This window comes from Rattus norvegicus, chromosome 3 (genome assembly GCF_021556685.1).
Source record: "Rattus norvegicus strain SHRSP/BbbUtx chromosome 3, alternate assembly SHRSP_T2T, whole genome shotgun sequence".
Taxonomy (NCBI): domain Eukaryota; kingdom Metazoa; phylum Chordata; class Mammalia; order Rodentia; family Muridae; genus Rattus; species Rattus norvegicus.
This window is the reverse complement of record NC_141536.1, coordinates 117,946,431-117,966,050: the sequence shown is the minus strand read 5'-3', so window position 1 is coordinate 117,966,050 and position 19,620 is coordinate 117,946,431. Positions and strand designations below refer to the sequence as shown.

At 42.6% G+C, this 19,620-nt stretch overlaps 1 protein-coding gene across 3 annotated transcripts in view; it reads right to left on the bottom strand.

Moving 5' to 3' along the window:
• Atrn (attractin) overlaps window positions 1–19,620 on the bottom strand; it is a 134,112-nt gene that overhangs the window by 12,155 nt on the left and 102,337 nt on the right. For 2 of the 3 annotated variants that reach the window (XR_015683439.1, NM_031351.2), the window contains 2 exon segments: window positions 18,775–18,932; window positions 4,999–5,060 (listed from right to left, as the gene is read on the bottom strand). Coding sequence is in view for 2 of the 3 variants with exons in the window: in NM_031351.2 (NP_112641.1) it covers window positions 4,999–5,060; window positions 18,775–18,932 (220 nt within the window). In the remaining variant the exon portion in view is untranslated. 3 annotated transcript variants of the gene reach the window in all.

Below are 19,620 nucleotides of genomic sequence, written 5' to 3'. Positions count from 1 at the left end.
GCTGAGCTAAGCAAGCTTCCTGACTTCCTAGAAGGTGCTCCAATCCCTGCCTTCTCAATAAGCCCCCCAGAGTAGCCAACCATAACTTACCCCAAATAAGAAAAGCAATTCTAACATAAATGATAACAGGTAATAAACAAGTAATTTAATCAATGTGGTTAAGTTTTATTGATAAACTCAGAATGAGAAAAATCTCAGTAAATAATCAGCTTTTCATAAGCAGTAAGTGGAGGAAATTTACGTATAGTGATTAATATATTTTCTGTAATTATATATACATACATGGTGGTAAATACTGATTGTCAATTTGACAGGATCTAGAATCACTTATGAGGTAAACATCTGGGCATGTGTTTGAGAGAATTTCTGCATTGGATATTGAATACCAATAATCTACCCTAAATGTGAGCACCACCATGCTATGGGCTGGGGTCCCAGACTGAATACAAAGAGAGCTGAACAGTCATGTCCCTGCTGCCTCAGTGAGAATGAGGCGGATCACGAGGCTGGATCCTCTGCAACTGTAAGCCAAAATAGATTCTTCCTCCTTTAAGACAAGTCAATTATTTGGTTGTACTGAAAAAAGTAATTAATAATAAGTCTGTGTATATATTATTTTTAATATTTTAAGATTGTATCCTGCTGTTCCAGCTAGTGTGGGACTTATGATCTCTTATTCCTGAGTACTGGGATGTGCTACCATGACCAGCAATACATGCACTTATTAGTAAAATAAAATTCAAATGATGAAATTTAAGCCAACAGTTTTCTTAATACTAGGAGGGAAAGCTTCTAGTTGTCTAATGATTGTATAAAAAAATTGAGTTTTCTTTCTTCTGTAAACTAGGTGTTGAATGGGAAAAGCTACTGTGATTCCAGAGGCAGACTCACATCTGGTTAAAAGACTACATCTACCAAACAACTCCTGAGAGACCCAGCTCTGTTATAAAACATGCTCCTGAGGTTTATACAATAGAGGCTTGGTCCCCAGTGCAGCAGAGCTCACAGGTTGAGTTCAGGATATGAGTAGAATCAGGGGCATTCTTTTTTTTTTTTTTAAAGATTTATTCATTTATTATATATAAGTACACTGTAGCTGTCTTCAGATACACCAGAAGAGAGAATCGGATCTCTTTACAGATGGTTGTGAGCCACCATGTGGTTGCTGGGAATTGAGCTCATGACCTCTGGAAGAGCAGTCGGGTGCTCTTAACCGCTGAGCCATCTCTCCAGCCCAAATCAGGGGCATTCTTATCAATGGAATTCAATCAACTGGTTGATTTGTATTTTGTGGCTATTGGATGGTGGCATAATCTGTTTGGATGAAGCAAGCCACTGGAGGTATGGGATTGAAATATATGTTTTGCCTCTGTTCCTCCTGACCCCTCTGAGGTAAATACTTTTCTTTACCACATGCTCCTCATCATGGTACTTGGTCTAGCTGTGGGCCCAATATGATAGAACTTAATGACTCTAGACTGTAAAATCTCTGAAATTAATGAGCCGGAGGAAATCTCTTTCCTTGTAAACTGCTTCCTAAGGTATTTTGTCACAGCAAAGGAAAACTGGCACACAACTGTGATTAACTTTAAAATAGGCATTTTTAACTCATTCTGCATTTTTCTTTAATATATATTTAAGACTGACACAATTGTACACATTTATGTGTTTGGTACAAGTGTACGAGTTGTAATTATCAGACCAGGGTAACTGGAATGTACACTATTTCAGGCCTGCAACATTTCTTGGCTTGGAAATATTAAAAATCCTCTCTACCAATCACTTAGCTAACTGTCCTCAACCACAGTTATCCTACTGTGCTACACAGTACATTAAAGATTTCTCTTTGTATCAAATTTCACCCAAGTTCCCATTAATCATTTCCTTCCTATCCCTCCTTCCTTTCTTGGGCTCTAATAATTACCTGTGCTTTGAATGAGAATGACCCCATAGGCTCTTATGCTGACTATCTTGGGCTCTAATAATTACCTGTGCTTTGAATGAGAATGACCCCATAGGCTCTTATGCTGACTATCTTGGGCTCTAATAATTACCTGTGCTTTGAATGAGAATGACCCCATAGGCTCTTATGCTGACTATCTTGGGCTCTAATAATTACCTGTGCTTTGAATGAGAATGACCCCATAGGCTCTTATGCTGACTATCTTGGGCTCTAATAATTACCTGTGCTTTGAATGAGAATGACCCCCATAGGCTCTTATGCTGAATATCTTGTCCCCAGTTGGTGGAATTGTTTGGGAAGGATTAGGTGGTGTGTGATGCCACGAGGAGTAAGGTTTGAGGTTTCAAAATCTCATGCCATTTCCAGTTAGTCCTCCTTCTACCGAATGCTTGTGGACCAGATTTAAGCCCTCAGCTACTACTGCAGCACCATACCATAATTGTCCTTGACTCATTCTCTGAAACTATATGCCCCAATAGCCTCTACTATAAATTGCCTGTGTTGTCACAGCAACAGAAAAGTAACTGTGATATGACTCTAGTGTCATTCATATTCATTTGTATTCTTTATACATTTTTTGAGGCATGGTATAATTATGTGGTCAAGCTGGATTCAAACTTGAAATCCTCCTGTCTCAGCTTCCAGAGTGGATTGGTGAATTGGATAATATACAGGTAATACCATATTTAGCATTCTCCACTTCTTTCAAAAAGTGTTTTTGGTACCCTTGTGTGTGTGTGTGTGTGTGTGTGTGTGTGTGTGTGTGTGTGTGTGTGTGTGTTATGTTGGGTGTTTGTGTAAGTGTGGGTACATCTGTTTGGAGATCTGAGGACATCCTTGGCTGTTGGTGCTAGCCTTTGACCTTGTGGATGCTCATCAGATGACTCAGTAGACAAAGCGTTGCCATATAGGTGTAAGGACCTGACCTCAGATTCCCAGAACCTGCTTAAAGCCAGATGCAGTAGCACACATTGGCAGGTGGAGTAGGAGAGAATCCCCAGAAGCTCGTGGGCTGTCTGACCTGGTATGTGCAGTGTCAAACAACAAGAGGCCCTGTCTCAAAACAATAGGCCAGAGACAGACCAGAACACCGACTCCTCTGGTCTCTGCACATGTGTGTATCAACACACACACCTTTACACACACTACACACATATACAAATGCACACTTCAAAAATTGTGAGGGTGCACTAGGTGTTGGGGGGCAGTCTTTATCCAAGCATTCTGGAGGCAGAGGCAGATGAATCTCTGAGTTTGAGGCCAGCTAGGGCTACGAAGAGAGATCTTGTCACAAACAAACAAACAAACAAACAAACAAACAAACAAACAAACACAAAAAAACCAAGCAAGCAAACAAAAATAAACCAAAAAATTTGTGACGATAAAAACAAAGATATTTTTAGTTGTAGAAGCACACACACAAGTTATCTATGTCTTTCCCCTGAAATATCCGAGAAAAAGTTCGAGCAAAAGGAAGAAATACACGAAAGACCATGGCATGGGAATTGTAAGACAAGAGGATCAAAAAATTCCCTAAAATCACTGTGGTCAGATGAGAACGGGCCCTAGAGGCTCACATATTTGAATGTGAGGTCCCTAGTTGGTGGCACTGTTTGGAAGGATAAGGAGGCGTGTCACTAGGAGTGGACTTTTAGGCCGTTCCTAGTTAGCTTTCTCAGCCTTACCCTTGTGGACCAGACGTAAGCTCAGCTGCTTCTTTGATGCCAGGCCTGCCTGTCTGCCTGTGCCATGATGGCCATGGATTCCAGCCTGCAACTCTGATCCCCAAATTAAATGTTTTCTACACTGCCTTTGTCAGGGTGCTTCGTCACAGCATAGAAAAGTGACTACAACAATGACAATTACAGAGCAGGCCTTAGAAACTAGTACACTTAAGGACAGAGGATAGAACACTAGGGAGGAATGAGGTCCATGAGACTAAAGCTAAGAGACAACCATCATGAGAGATCTTTTTGTTTGTCAGATTACAGATATAAATCTGGGTAGACTTAAAGGGAAAAATTAAACAGTAAATGCAAAGGGAAAAATTACATTTTGGATAATCGAAGAGTAACCCTTCTAAAACATGAGCAAGTAGAATCATAGGTCAATTCAGGAGTTTTTAGGTGGCCAAAGCACTGTGAGATATATATATATGTGTGTGTGTGTGTGTGTGTGTGTGTGTGTGTGTGTGTGTGTGTGTGTGTATGTATGTATGAATGAATGGAAAGGAATTGTGTGTGTACCTGGTGTGTGTGGTGGAGTAAGGCAGTATATATTACACCAAAAAACAAAACACTGAGCTGTGGCTTGGTGACATACACCGACTTCCAGTACTCAAGAGGCAGAGGCAGGAGGATGTGATTTCAAGGCCAGCCTCTTCTACTGAGAACTCCGGGACAGCCATGACTACTGTAAGGAGAGGCCCTATCTTAAAAAAAAAAAAAAAAGAAAAGAAAACTGAGTTGGTGAACCAAGAATTGGTGTGAATGTAAAGAAATGACACAAGAGGGTTGGGGATTTAGCTCAGTGGTAGAGCGCTTGCCTAGGAAGCGCAAGGCCCTGGGTTCGGTCCCCAGCTCCGGAGGGGGGGGGGAGAAATGATGCAAGAGACGTTTTTATTTGGGGAGGACACAGGGAAGTGAGGTTGTCTCTTGCTGTTTCTCTTACAAGCACTACAACAACTGACTTGTCCTTTTTAATCATTTCTGCATAGTATTCTCAGAAAAATAAACTACTAATAAAAAAACTATAAAAGCAAAGGAAAACCACAGGAGTTTAAAAGTAAAACTCACCTTTCCCATGGGTAATCACAGTCCTCTTGATTAAGACAGAGCACGTACGTAGCTCACAGCAGTAGTTGTCCATGACTAATGCTGCTTAGTCCAAACCTCCCCCCATGCAAAGAGCCGAGTCATACAAACCACGTGTTTATATTACATCAGACGAAATCTACATCACTGTGAGGGCTATACAAAGCTGTAGTTAAGGGGCTGTTTCAAAGGAACAAATACAGTTAGCGTGAGAGAAATTACCTGAAGAAAGTCACGAAGAACTGCACCAGGTCCATAAAATTGCTGTGCTGGGAGAAGGCAATCTGCAGCAAAAACACAGAAAATATGGACTACAAAGCCAGAGACTCAGCCTACGCTGCTTCTTACAAAATGGTCTCAGCCACAAACTATGACCTGACAACCCATAGGATATCATTTTTATGGTACTACCTTTACTATAAAATAAGTTTTAGCACCAAGAATATAAAAGTTCCTAATATATTTAACCTAAGGACTGGAAGAGCTAATGTTATTTTGTGGAGAAGAAAAACACTGCAAATTTAACTATGGCATAATGCTTTCTAAACCACTGTTTGCACTGGTAATGTAACTACCATTCTGTGGTAATGTATTCTGTGTGTCTCAGAATTGACTGTCATCACCAATCCCTAATACCTACTCCTGGCCTGATGTCACCTGCCTCATTAGACCAGAGCCCTCATTGGGAAGATAACAGTACAAACTGAGATCCTGCCTCTAAAATGCTTAGGATTCCCAGGCATATTCATATTCATATTCATTCATTCATTCTCTCTCTCTCTCTCCCCCTCCCTCCCTCTCTCTCTCCCTCCCTCCCCCCATTCACGCGCGTGCGCGCTCGCGCGCGCACACACACATACACACACACACACACACACACACACACACACACACACACACACACATATGGCAAGCTCCAGGCAAGCCATGGTTACACAGTGAGATACTATCTTAAAACAAAACAAAACACAGGGCTCGGAACTAGTATGTTTCACATTTCAGAGTTCTTTGGGATATTTGCTTTGACTTATTGAGCAGCTGAACACCCCTATTCTGACAATTTAATATCTATATAATTTCATTTTATTTGAGACAGGATCTCTAAAGTTTAGGGTGCCCTTGAGCTCACAATTCTGCCTCACCCTCCCAGTGCTAAAATTATAGGCTCATATTATCATGCTTGCCTGGCAAACGTGAAACTTTCTGAGCATTAGTTTCAGATTTTCAGATTAGGGTGCGGTACATAGTCGAATGTAACAATTCCTAAGAAGACGATAACTGTTTCACTAAAGACGGTAGTTATGATAACAGTTAGGAAGCTGAGTCAGCAAAGGGCCTGGCTCAGCAAGGAAAACGGAAGCCATGGTAGAGACCTGTAATCCAATTCCCCCATCCCTCCAGCACACACATAAAAATATACATATAAAATATAAACATAGAAATAATGTCTATATGCATATACAACAAATATAAAATAACGTATTTTTTAAAAATCAAGAAAGTCAATGATTAGCATCTTATTTTCTTAAATATCTCTGCCCCACCCTTCGTCTGTGGTGCTGAGGATTATTTGATCCCACACACACAAGGCAGGTGCTCTACCACTGTGACACACCCGGCCTCTTACTCTTTTATGGATGACTCACATCAAGATAGAAGGAGACTTCCTGCTCTCCCCCCATCTAATTTTTTTTGCATTCCATAAGCAAATATGGTCCCAACAGTATCACATAAGCCATAAGATATTTTAAGGTATAGATTCTAAAATGTCTGTGTCTTTTCTCTATCACTTATTCTCTGAAGTGCAAAGTAAGAGATTTTGGGTTCTGTCTTGTTTTTCTCACTATTGGAGTAGGTTGGCCTTGGACAAATAGCAATCCACCTGCTTCTGCCTTCCAAGAGCTGCAACTAAAGATGCACGTCACCACCACCACGGCTTAGACTTGACTTTTAAGAGTAGCTTCTCTGGGGCTGGAGAGATGGCTCAGAGGTTAAGAGCACTGACTGCTCTTGTTGATGACCTAGGTTCAATTTTGAGCATCCACATGACAGCTCACAACCATCTGTAACTCCAGTTCTAGGATCCAATGCTGTCTTTTGAGCCTGTTGTATGCATGTGATACATATGTATACATACAGTCACAACACTCGTAAGATAAAACGAAATAAATAAAAAGGTTAGTTTTTCCGTAGCGTTTACATTTTAAAGAACCCTATGAAATTACTAGTACTTTTACTAGCACTGGTGCCAAAGCCTGTGGATTCTCATGACCCTTTCTGAGAATCCATTAGTCCTGGCTTGCTGGTGTCATGTAATGCTTCTCAGGGCTTCTTTCTCAATGTGGACAGTTCAACCATGGCCTGTTTTTTGACAAAACAGAACCATACCAGTTAATGTCCTGTGTGTAATCACAAAGGGTAACTGGGTGTGATACCCGAGATTCTTTTGTGGAAGCTGATCATTTAAAGACTCCATAATCACAAAGTTAGAAGGAAAGCAAAAGTCGTCATGTTTATGAATATACTGATCACCCAACTAGAAATATCTATCAGTCTTGAACTAAATGCTCAAATAGAGAACTTGTGAGAATGAGAGGGGTACTTTTAAAAACCAGGCTGGCTAATCTTTCCTTTTTCCTCCCTTTTCCTTCCCTGCTTTCGTGTCTCCCCCTTCCCTTCCATTTCCTCTTCTCCTCTTTTCCTACTCTCTCCTGTCTTCTTTTCTTTCCTCGTGCTCTCTTTTCTTGGCTGAGAATTGAACCTTAGACACTATGCAGACAAGTGCTCTCCCACTGTGGGTCTGAATGAGATAACCCTGCAGCCCCAGGTATCTGAACACTTCTTTCCCCAGCTGGTGGTGCTGTGTGGGGAGGGTTAGGGCTTGTGGCCTTGTAGGGGAAGGACATCATTAGGGGAGTGGGCTTTCATATTAAATGCCTCAAGTGTGTCTAGTTTGCTCTTTCTGCTTCCTGTGCCTGCAGCCATGCCTGCCACTTGCTGCCATGCCTCCTTTGTCAGGACAGGCTCTTACTTCTCTGGAACCATAAGCTCAAATAAACTATAAGCTGTCTTGGTCATAATGCTTTCTCACAGCAATAAGAAAGTAACTGATACAACCACCAAATTTTACCCCAGAAATTTGGTTTCAGACATAAAGTAGGTCATCCTTACTTGGACAGTGTCAGATAACACACACTCAATTTCGCAAAGGTCAGATTTTAGGTGGGGCATAGTGAGTGATGCATGTCAGAGGGCAAAGCGCCTCTCAAGATCACTGACCTGAGTTCAATCCCAGAACCCATGTGAAGGTGGGAAGTGGGAACTGACTTTACACAGTTGTTCTTTGACCTCCATATGCATGCTATGGTACTCTCGAGCTTCTCTCCTCACACGGAATACACAGGCATAATAAAAAAGTTAAAAACACTTGGCACAGTTTTGAAGGCATTTTGGACAAGGGGCTCACGAGGCACGTACCCCTCAGAGAAGCTCCTGGCCATTAGTGGTTACTGGGTAAGAGGGAGACCCTTTCCTCATCAGTGTCACTAGGGGTAAGTTGCCCATATTCTGATGAATAGCTCTTCTAGCCACACTTATGGAGGTGAATCCAGTGAACTCAGTGGGTCATTAAAACAACAAACAAATGCAGAGGGGATTGGTTGGGAGGATGGGATTTGTCAGAGGGGAAGGGAACAAAAGGTAATAGGAGAAAACTGTCATCAAAATATATATACATCATATACACTTATAAAATTGTTAACTAATTAATTTTTTAAAATGTTTTGAATTTAGGGGCTTTTCTGATAGTGAAGGTAATGAGAACTTTCTATACTGAGAACTTATTTGATAGGGTTTTCTGTAGCCCAGGCTGGCCTTAAACAACCTTGACCTTCTGATTTACTCTTTCCCTTCTCCCTCCCCCTCCTCCTATCCTCTCTTCATTTTCCTCCCTCCCTTTGCCCTGATGCATTATTATATCCAGTTTCTAAAATATAATTTTAATAGAAGAAAATCTCATCTTAATTTACTGATAAAACTTGCACATGCAGGAGAGACAGTTGTCTACAAAGTGCTTGCTGTGCTGTACGAGGACCTAACTGTGATCCCCAGGACCCACACAGAGACCTGGGTGAGCATGGTGAGTAACCCCAATGCTAGGAACATAGGGCAGGAGGATAGATCCCTGCGGTGTGCTGGTCATCCAATCTAGCCAACACTGTGAGCCCCAAGGCCTGGAGAGAGACTGTCTTAAAAATATGGTGGATGATTCCTGAAGAAGACCTAAAGTAGACTGTGACCTCCACATGTGTGCACATGGGCACACAAACCTCCTGTGTACACATACACAAACACATCTGTAAAAAAAAAAGTCTAAAAAGGCAAACTTACAATCTCATTTTCTACCCAAAGGTAGAAGGTATTTATCTATACATATTCCCAGAAATCTAAAATCTACACTCCTGCATTTCTTCAACCTGATTCCAACTCCCTTCCATCAAATGTTTGATTAAGAAATATTTGTCCTGGAAACCCTCTGGGGTGAGGCAGATAAATGCTGAGAAACTTGGCTAGCCTGGATTTAGGAAATGGATAATGGATCTGCAATTCTGGAGCACTAAGCCTGCCCTTCATTCAAAGTATGTGTAAGTAGTTGTGTTACTGTCCTCAATCCTAGACAGTCAGCAGAGTGGTCTGCCTTCCTGAAGCCTGGTCTTCCTTATCTTTCAGGGCCCAACACAGTTGCCCTTCCCCTCATTTGTAAGACACTGGGAATGGCTCATGCTCCCCTCTCTCTCAGTCATATCTAGGCCTAACTCCTGCTCCGAAAGCTCCCCTGGGGAGGTTTTGATGCTGCTGTCCATAGGCCTCAGAAGTTAGAGATCTGGAAACAATCCCTTTGCCTGCTCTTTCCCCTGTACGATGTCTACAGCAGTTAAGGAACTGCACTGAAAAACAAGCAAAACACCCACAAAAACAAAAACCCCTTCATTTGGAAATGAATCTCTGGAGGGTAGGCAAAGAGGAAAGGGCATGGCAGAGAAAAGGCAGTACTCTGAAACAACCCAGAAACCAGGGCCTATGCCTGAGACAAGAGATGGCGTATTAGAGTGGATGGCTTATTGAAAGTTCCTGGGAATGTGGGATATTGGCTTTGTGGATTTGTGGAGGAAGCTGGAACCTCTGTGATTACTAAGCTTGTCAGCTATGAGTGAGGATGGCTGTTCTCCGAAGGATGAGAGCCCAGGGCTCTAAGAGAAGCAGCCAGTGTCTGAAGAGTTGGGTTAGTAGTTTGTCCCCATGTCTGGATCTCTATATATCTCTATAGAGAAAGTCTCTATGAAAACACGCTGTGAATGAATTTCTTAACAAGCATGGAATAAATATTACTATAAAAATAAGGCACCTTTATCAATGACCACAGATGCACTTTGCATCTACTATGCTATACACAAAGTAAGTACTCAAAACTGAGTAGACAGTGTATGACTAGGAAAGGCCAATCAAACTCTGAAGAGGGAAAAGAAGGACCTCTAGCTTGCCTTTACCACCTTCTTTACCAAGACCATTATAGAATCATGTAAAACAGGAGCTAGCTGAACAGTGAGGCAAAGCCACGAAGCCTCAGGGCCATGTCTGTGAATGGGAGAAGAGTCCAGGGTAAGTGCACCTGGCTGACTTTCTGCAGATAACCCTACAGCTCCTGGGGCAGCTTCACCAAGGCTGAGAGCCTTCCTGAACCAACACCCATATATTCCAGAATCTTCCCAAGGCTCTGGAGATCTCAGAAGTGTTGACCTTTCACTTCAGGCCCAGAGCCTTATCAGCACGACCGACATCCAGTGTCTCAGTACAACCACGCTGATCTTGCAGAGGTTTGAACACTGTAAGGTTGGAAGCCAGAGGAGGACTGAGTCTTCCCACAGGCCTCAGTTACTCAGGAGGGAAGAGTCTGTGTGCACGAGTGGTGTATATTTTAAAGTTTTCCTGTCAAACAGTGAACCTTTGTTTTCACTTTTATAACATTAAAATTTTTATTTTCATTATGTTTAATTATATGTGTGTGTGGGGGGGAGTGGTATGAGCAGAGGCCAGAGGAATCCTGAGGCTGGAACTATAAGCAATTGTACAATGCCTGATGTGAGTACCCTGTTTTCTTTTTCACTACTTTGTGTTGAGACCACACCCCTGCACTGATTTCCAGTAACTACACCTGCTTTAATAGTGGTTTGTGTTGACACAAAGCGTGTGTGCCTCAGCTCTGGACAGAAGTGCCAAGCCAGGCAATGCCCATGAACACTTTACTCCTGACACACATGCCAACATCTATTCACTTTGTTCCTCCCACTCTCTTGAACTACTTTTCAGAATTCCTAGACCATTTTCCTGATCACGTGTGGTATTAGCTTATAAATTGTAGTGGTTTAAATAAGAATGGGCACCCAGAGCTCATAGATTAGAATACTTATTTCCCAATTGGTGGAAATGTTTGGGAAGGAGGTGTGCCACTGAGAGTGGGCTTTGAGGTCCCATTCTATTCCTAGTTAGCTTTCTCTCTGCCTCCTGTTTGTGGATAAAGACGGGAGCTCTCAGCTATTCTGCAGCAGCAAACCTGCCTGCCATGATGGTTATGGACTGTAACCCTTTGAAACTATGAGCCCTAATAAATGCTTTCATTTACCAGTCACCTTGGTTATGATGTTTTGTCATGGCAACAGAAAAGTAACCAAGGCACAAGTTGGTACCAGGAAGAGGTGCTGGTGTCTGCATCCTCATTCTCTCTTCCACTCTGTAGGCCAAAGAAGACACAGAACTCTTGGCCATCCGCTTGACTCTCCTGAGTGTTGGAATTACAGGTAGGAGCCACCAGGCTTGCTATCAAAATTTCCACTTAGATTAAACTCTCCAACGCTGTGTGGATTGGGATGGAGCTTTTAAGTATCAGCAGTTGTTTTAGCACAAACAGGGAACAAAGCCACCAGTATCTTTACAAGGCAGAATTGCTAGGGCTGGTGTAGCGGTACATGCCCGTCATGTCAGCACTTCTAGGGGAAAGGCAGGAGGGTCAGGAGTTCAAGGTCATCCTTGGCTCCATGGTTGTTACTGGTTAGCTTGAGCTACCATGAGATCTTGTTGCCAAAAAGATAGTTAAAAATGTTGGGAAAAAAAGAACAAAATTCTGTTACCAAAAAGTGTTTGTATTTATTCTATATACATTTACAGAGTACCTACAACTACTAAACTCTATGCAATGACAGAGTTTATCTCGAAACTATCAAAATATAAATATAGTCATTGCCTATAAGGAAATATTTATATAATAAAGAACCAAGTGTGTGGCTATGGAAGGTGTCAAGAAAGAGGATCCTTCCAAATCTAATCTAGTCTGCAGTACTGATGTGTGTGTGTGTGTGTGTGTGTGTGTGTGTGTACGCACGCGTGTGCTACTTCTAATCAATACTGTTGCCACAGAGGTTTTTCTGCAACACTGATCTGTGCTCACTTCCTGACTTAAAATAATTCAGTGATTCTTAGTAGTCGTCAGAAGGCAGTTTACGTTCCTTGGCTGAATCCTTAAGCTCCAGTTTCTTCATGGTGGCTCTACCAGTTACCAGGTTTTTCTTTTCCTTTTAATTTTAGATATGCCTCCTTGCATAGGCTGCTCTCAACCTCCCTATGCAGCCTCTGATTCTCCTACCTCTACCTTCCCAGTGTCGGGATACATGAGTCTGTCACCGCTCTCCGTTTATGCTGTGGTTGGAGTGGTATCCAGGGCGTCCAAGACAAGCACTCTTTCAACTGAGCCACATCCCAGTCCACCTCTTAGCTTCCTGATCACAAGTACTATCAAGTCTGCTGAACTGTTTCTAAAAACAGCTAGCCATACTGTCTTCCCATACAAACATTTCCTTGCCCCATCTGTTTCCTTAGGACTCAGTTCTGGTGTAAGTTCCATGGGGGATATGGGCATTCCCTCCTCATAGTTTTGAGGAACACGAGGCACATCTCCAACACCAGCATTTAAAGAGTCCTACTATCCACCTGTGGTTGCTGCTCAGAACCAGACATAGGCTGCTCTGTAGAAACCAGACGGAGGAGGCTGCTGCAGACAGACTCACGCACAGGCCAGTGCTGTTCCCAGATGGTATGGACTGAACAGGAAGACAGGATGCAGATAAAATGATAGTGGCAATGGTGATGAGAGATAAGAACTCCTTGCTGCCACATGCCTTAATTCAAGTCTCAGTAAACTAGCGGACACTTTCAAGAAACAGACTACAAAGTTGAGGGGATGATTCATAGGGACAGACTACTTGCTGTACAAGCAGGAGGTCCTGAGTTTGAATCCCTAGCACTCATGTTTAAAAAATACACATCCTGTGGGATGAAGAGATGACGCTGTCATTGGCTTGACTCCCAGTGGAGCTAGGCTAGTTCAGGTCCTATGAAATGTCTCATTGTCAAGGGACTAAAGCAGAATAATAGAGCAGGACTCTGAGCAATCATCCTCTAGCCTTTCTGCATATAGCTACTCTCTGTGCATACATACCACCTAAACACTCCTCCCTTGGCCTGAGATGTTTCTCTTTGCATTGGTGACAGTTAATGCAGATTCATAACTAGCCGAAGCACTTAGAACAAATGACTGTTTAGTGAGTGTTCATCACTAAACCCATTCCAAGGGTAAAGGGACACTGCCGAAGATGGGTAGGAAGAAGTAAGGACCTGAGGGTGGGAAAAGTACTGCAAAATGCTGTCTTCTGGACATGCCATGGCTCTGCATGGACAGCTATGGCTCTGCATGGACAGCTATGGCTCTGCATGGACAGCTATGGCTCTGCATGGACAGCTATGGCTCTGCATGGACAGCTGTGGCTCTGCATGGTGAATTCCCAGCAGTAGTGTCTCCCTGATAATGGTATAGGGAACATGGATAGGGAGGGGCTCCTGAGGCAGTTATAGCTAGAGATGGGAAAAGCTCTTCTTCAGTAGCATGACCACTGGTAGGCCGCCCTTAACCTCCACTCAAAGCTTCTGAGGCGGCTCAGGGGCAGAGGCACATGCCCAAGCCTGACAACCTGAGTTCAATCCCCAAACCTCACTTGGTGGAGAGAATCAACTTCTATAAGTTGTCCCCTGACCTCCATAGGCACACAAACTTCCCCATCAAATAAATACATATAAAAATAAATAATCCCCAACCCAATGCAAATGTCTAGGTAAAGGCAGTGGCCAGAGAAAGAAAGACAGGAAAGAAGGAAAGGACTTACTGAGAAGAAGGATTTGGCAGGAGTGGGCAGGACAGAAGAAAGGACCATGAAGTGACAGGGTCAAAGTACAGGGTCAAAGTACATATCTTAAAACAAAGACAGATTAGACATTTAAGAACACTTTAGAGTGTGTGTGTGTGTGTGTGTGTGTGTGTGTGTGTGTGTGTGTGTGTGTGTGTGTGTGTGTATTTTGAGGCAGGGTCTATGGTAGACTGAATAAGAATGGCCCCCATAGGTTCATATTTTTTTCTTTTCTTTTTTTCAGAGTTGGGGACCGAACCCAGGGCCTTGTGCTTGCTAGGCAAGCGCTCTACCACTGAGCCAAATCCCCAACCCAGGTTCATATATTTTAATGTCTGTTTCCCACTTGGTGGATCTGTTTGGGACAGGACTAGGAGATGTGGTGAGATGTGGCGGGTGGGCTTTAAGGTTTCAAAAGCCTTCATTGAGGCTCAGTCTCCGTCCCCCACCCCTCTCTCTGCCTGCGGTTTGTGGGTAAGTTATAAGATACTGCTCCAGCTCCCTGCCTGCCTGTCTGCTGGCTTTCATGTTCTCTGCCATGATGGTCATGCACTCACCCTCTGAAACAAGACCCCAGTTAATGCATTCTTGTACAAGTTTTCTTGGTCATGGTATTTCTTCACATCAAGAAAAACATAACTAAGAGTAAGTCTCAGGTAGCCGAGGCTGGACCTTGAATTCTTGCTCTTTTAGTCTTCATTTCTCAAGTGCAAGATTACTGGGTGTACCACCACACCCAGATTAGTCACTTATTTATTTTTATTTAAATATTTATCATGTGCGCCATATGTGTGTTTGGTGCCCTTGTTGCTGCAGGAGGGTATCAGATCCCTTAGAACTGGAGGTACAGATGATTGTGAGCTGCTGTGTGGGGCTGGGAATGGAGCCGAGGTCCTCTGCAAGAGCAGCCATGCTTACAGCTGAGCTCTCTATGGCCTCTAGCTTTCTATCGACATTTAGACTGATGACATATTAAGGTGAATTTTGTAGCCCTGTGACATTTAGATACAAGTTTGCTTATTCATTTATGGTTGGCCATCAGTGTCAGAACTATTGTTGAAAAGGCTGGACCTTGAATCTTGATCTTTCAGTCTCCATTTCTCAAGTGCATGGGTGTATCTTACTTCACTGAATTGCCTTTGCATGCATCTTTATATGTCTTCACTTCTGGGTTCTAAAGCTACATTCCTAGCCTTGTCACTGTCCAGCCTCTACCAGAACGCCTGCCTGGGTCACGGCACTGAGACAGAAGCCCTGGCACTGGCCACAGAGACTGCTCCCATTCTTTTCCTGTTCAAACTGTTACATCTGTTTGATAGTTTTTGTCTTCTCATATAAATCCCATAACATCTTTATGTGTGTGCATGTGTGTGTATGAACTTATTTTAACCTGGGATAAGATATAAGATAACTTTTACCATTTTACCTTTCTTGTTTGTTTCTGGGTCATCTTATTGTGTTTCCCAGGAGGTCCTAACCCCCTGAACTAAGACTACAAGTGATTGTCACTGCTCTTTGTTCCCCTTAATCACTTAAAACGTTTAAAAATACTTATTTCACATGTATGAGTACTTTGCCGGGCTTAGATATGTATACCATGTACAAAGGTCAGAGGAAAGTGTTGGATTGTCTGGAGTTACAGATGGTTCTGAGCCACCATGTTGACACTGGGAACCAAAACCAGGTCCTCTGTAAGAGCAACAAGTGCTTTTAATTGCTAATCCATCTCTCTAGCCTCTTTTCTAACCACTTTTAAAGTGTAAAATTCAGTAACAGTAATATATTCACAATTGTGTATAACACAAATATCTACTTCGACCTTTCCCGTCTCCCTGAACACAGACTTTCTAATAATCTAGAAGCAGTGACTTTACCTTCTGTCCCCGTCACTGCCCATCTCAAATCTATGTCCTCACTCCATGGGCTGTGGAGTCTAGATATTTCACATATGTGGGATCAGAGCTGTCTCTGTCCTTTTGTGACTAGATTGTCCTACTGGCAGAGCTTCCAGCAGGCAGCTCTCTCCTGCCGCCATGTTTTGTGGCTACACTCAGTTCCTGGGGCAGACTGCCCCTAAACTGTCTATCCCATCCTCCTGACTCCTGCTCATCTTGCTGCAGCGTGCTGGGGCTAAGGATGCCCCCACTACACTCATGTCTGCCTTTGTACAGCTCTGAGAACTCAACGTGGGTCGGGGTTCAGGCATTTTTATACAGAGCCGTCCTCCAGACCATGTCAGATGTACTAGCCTTACTACTGAGTCCTTCATTTAAAGATTGCATCATATTGCACCACACACACACACACACACACACACACACACACACACACACACACACACACACACACACTCTCTCTCTCTTTATTTATCTACTCATTTGCTGATTGGTGCTTGGGTTATTTCCACCTTAGTACTACTAGGAATGGTGTTGCTGTTGACACTAGTTTACAAAAATAGTTCTTATTTGGTTTACAAAAATCTGTTCTTATGTAAAGAACAGATGCTACAATAGTTAGGTACAAAGAAAGTGTGGACAAGTATGGTAATCATTAAGGGTTAGTTCAGGTTAGTTAAAGCACTTACTACCAAGCCTGATTACCTGAGTTTGATCTTCTGTCCCCTAATTATGGAAGTAGAGAACTGAGAACTGAGAACTGAACTTCTCACCTATATACTCACATACACTAAAAATTTTAGATTAGTTTAACTCAGCCTTGATATCAAAACCTATCAAGGACAGGGAAGGAAAATTATTGGATATTCTCTTAGATGTAAAATCAAACAAATATTACCAAACTGAATCCACTGTGTGAACTGAGGAAATACATTATGCCCAAATAGAATTTATAGCAGGAGTATAATAGGCCTGGCCTGTGTAACAGGGAGAATAGGGGGACCATGCAGGATGCTGGGGCTAAGCTAATAAGAATGACTACATACTGAGCATAGGAAGTTTGTGAATATCCAGGGGGAGATATCAAGGCACCAAGAATACTGGTGTGGCACAGGATTAAGTCACCCAGGAATCTCTATGGAATGAAACAAGAAGACAACTAAGGCCAAAACTGTAGACACCCCAATGTTTAACAAAGTTAATTCCCAAAATGACTGACCAGAAAATAGAGAAAGGAAGGGAGAAACACAAGACAGTGACTCATGTGGGTTATATGTAACAGGATGGTTTCCAGGTAAGGGAAGAAAGAAGCTATACTGTGGGCTGGTGGATGAGCAATCGAGAATAGAAAAGTAGAGTGCGGTCTTTGCCTAAAGGGCTGGCAGAGGACAGCAACTGTTCCTGAGCAGTGGGGGAAGCAGTAAAGAGGAGCAGGCCTGAGGGTCAGCCAGACAGGAAAGGCTGCAGTGGAGAAAACAGCCTGTCCTGTCGTCAGCCAGGGTCTCGTGAAGACATACCTGGGAGACCTAGGTTCCAAACCCAGGCTAGACAGTCAGTGCTAACTTGCTTCTGAATTGATTGGGTGAAAACACAGAAGACCCTGTCAAGTAGCTACACTTCCTTGACAGCACATTCCCGAAAAATTAAGTAAGGACCACAAAGTATGGAGGCAAGGACTCAGAGAACATGAGTATAAAAAGTCCAATTGAACAGCAGGCTGACAACATCAGAGGTCATAGCAGGCAACACTAATTCATGTGACTATCCTTGAAGTCACAGGCAGAGAGAATCTGCAAACTGGAGAGGCTCCATGAGTCACACATGGGCCAAGAATCAACCCTTGTCTGTGGAACAATAAAGCCTATGTGTTTACAAAGTACCTCATCTGCCTACTGCTTCCTCCATGGACTACACTGTAACCACGAAACCACTCTGACATCTTTATTTTTTCCTGAGCTGAGGACCGAAGTAAGCGCTCTACCACTGAGCTAAATCCCCATCCCCAACACTCTGACAGCTTATGTGTCATTGTTTGTACTTTATTGGTTACATACATGTACTTGTTTTATTTATACTCAATTCCATAATTAAAACTGTGTATTTCTAAAGGCTTTTACATAGCAAGTACTCAAAAATAAACACATAACTATATGCCAATCAATTTGATTTCTTTCTTTCTTTCTTTCTTTCTTTTTTTTTTTTTTTGAGAAAAGGTCTTCCTATGGTCTCAAACTCAGGGTGATCCTCCTGCGTTGGTCTTCCACATCCTGGGATTACAAAAGTGTACTACCTTGCATAGCTTCCAACATGTTTTTAAAAGTGCTCTGAAACTTTCTTCACCAGAATATTTTCTCTGAGTGTATGTGAGTGAAGTTATACATATGTACACATGCATACAGAAGCCAGAGGTCATGAGTGTCTTCCTCAGTTACTCTCTATCTTATTTTTTGAGACAGGGTGTCTAACTGAATCTAGAGCTCACAGATGCAGCTTCTGGCTGGCCAGCAAGCCCCAGGGATCTTGATGTCTCCTGCTTCCCAGTCTGGAGTGGCAGGCACACACTGCATGTCCCGTTTTTTATGAGAGTGCTGCGAGTGCAAATCCAGGTCCTTGTGCTTGGGTAGCAAGCGCTCCATCTACTGAGCATCTCTCCGACCTAGAACCACACTCCTGCGCTACTCACAGTCTCATGGCAAAGGCAAAGAACACCGGATCTTTCCGTCACCACAGATTCCAAACCAGTGGATTTAGTCTCCACTAAAGAGACGTATGTCACCATCTTTACCCGAATGACGTTAAGAAGTAACTCTTACTTGAATTTTGATGGGCCAAGTGAAATTACTGACATAAACAAAGAAAGTAATGTTTGGATGGTTGCGAAAATCAAATTTCTCATTAGAGAAGCTATCTTTGTATTCCTTGATGTTGGTTTTTGAAACAACAGGCACCTCTTCTCCAGTCTGGGTTCCAGCTAGAAGAAAGCAAAGAATGAAAATAAAGACTTAGGGCGGGGGCAAAACAGTCAGAAAGGATCTTCCCTCACTAGTATGAGGGTAAAAGTTTACTGGGCACTTACAGTGTCAAAAGAATATAGCCTTTTTAGCTATATTCTAACCCTCACACCTTCCTACTGCCATCTACAGATTAGAAAAACTGAAGTTCCAATAAATTAAGTAATTTGTCTCATAGGTTCCAGGTATACAAGTGATGCCAGACATACATGCGGGTAAAACAATCATACACATAAAACAGACACTAGCATTCACTTTGCACATGAAACCTTGAGTCCTTTGTACTCCCTCTTCCCACTGTGGGATATGGTAACACTCAAGGCCCCTGTGCAGGGAGGGACACTTACTGTCTATCACTTCCTAAACAGAAAGGTCCTCAAGTCTCGACAGAGAATGCACTCAAGCAGCCACTCAGGCCTTCTTTCTGCTACCAGCTACAATTGCATTCAGGACTATTATACCCTGTGTAACTCCATTTCTAAATGATTCTACCATATTTATATACTCCACTGGCTAAGAACATGAGTACGTACAGACTAAAAAACAGACATTTTTTATGCATGAAGGTAAACTTCAAACTCTACAACAAGCACCTCCTTTATTTCATTTATTCCTTGCAACAGTCTACAATTCAGGCATAGTTTTGAA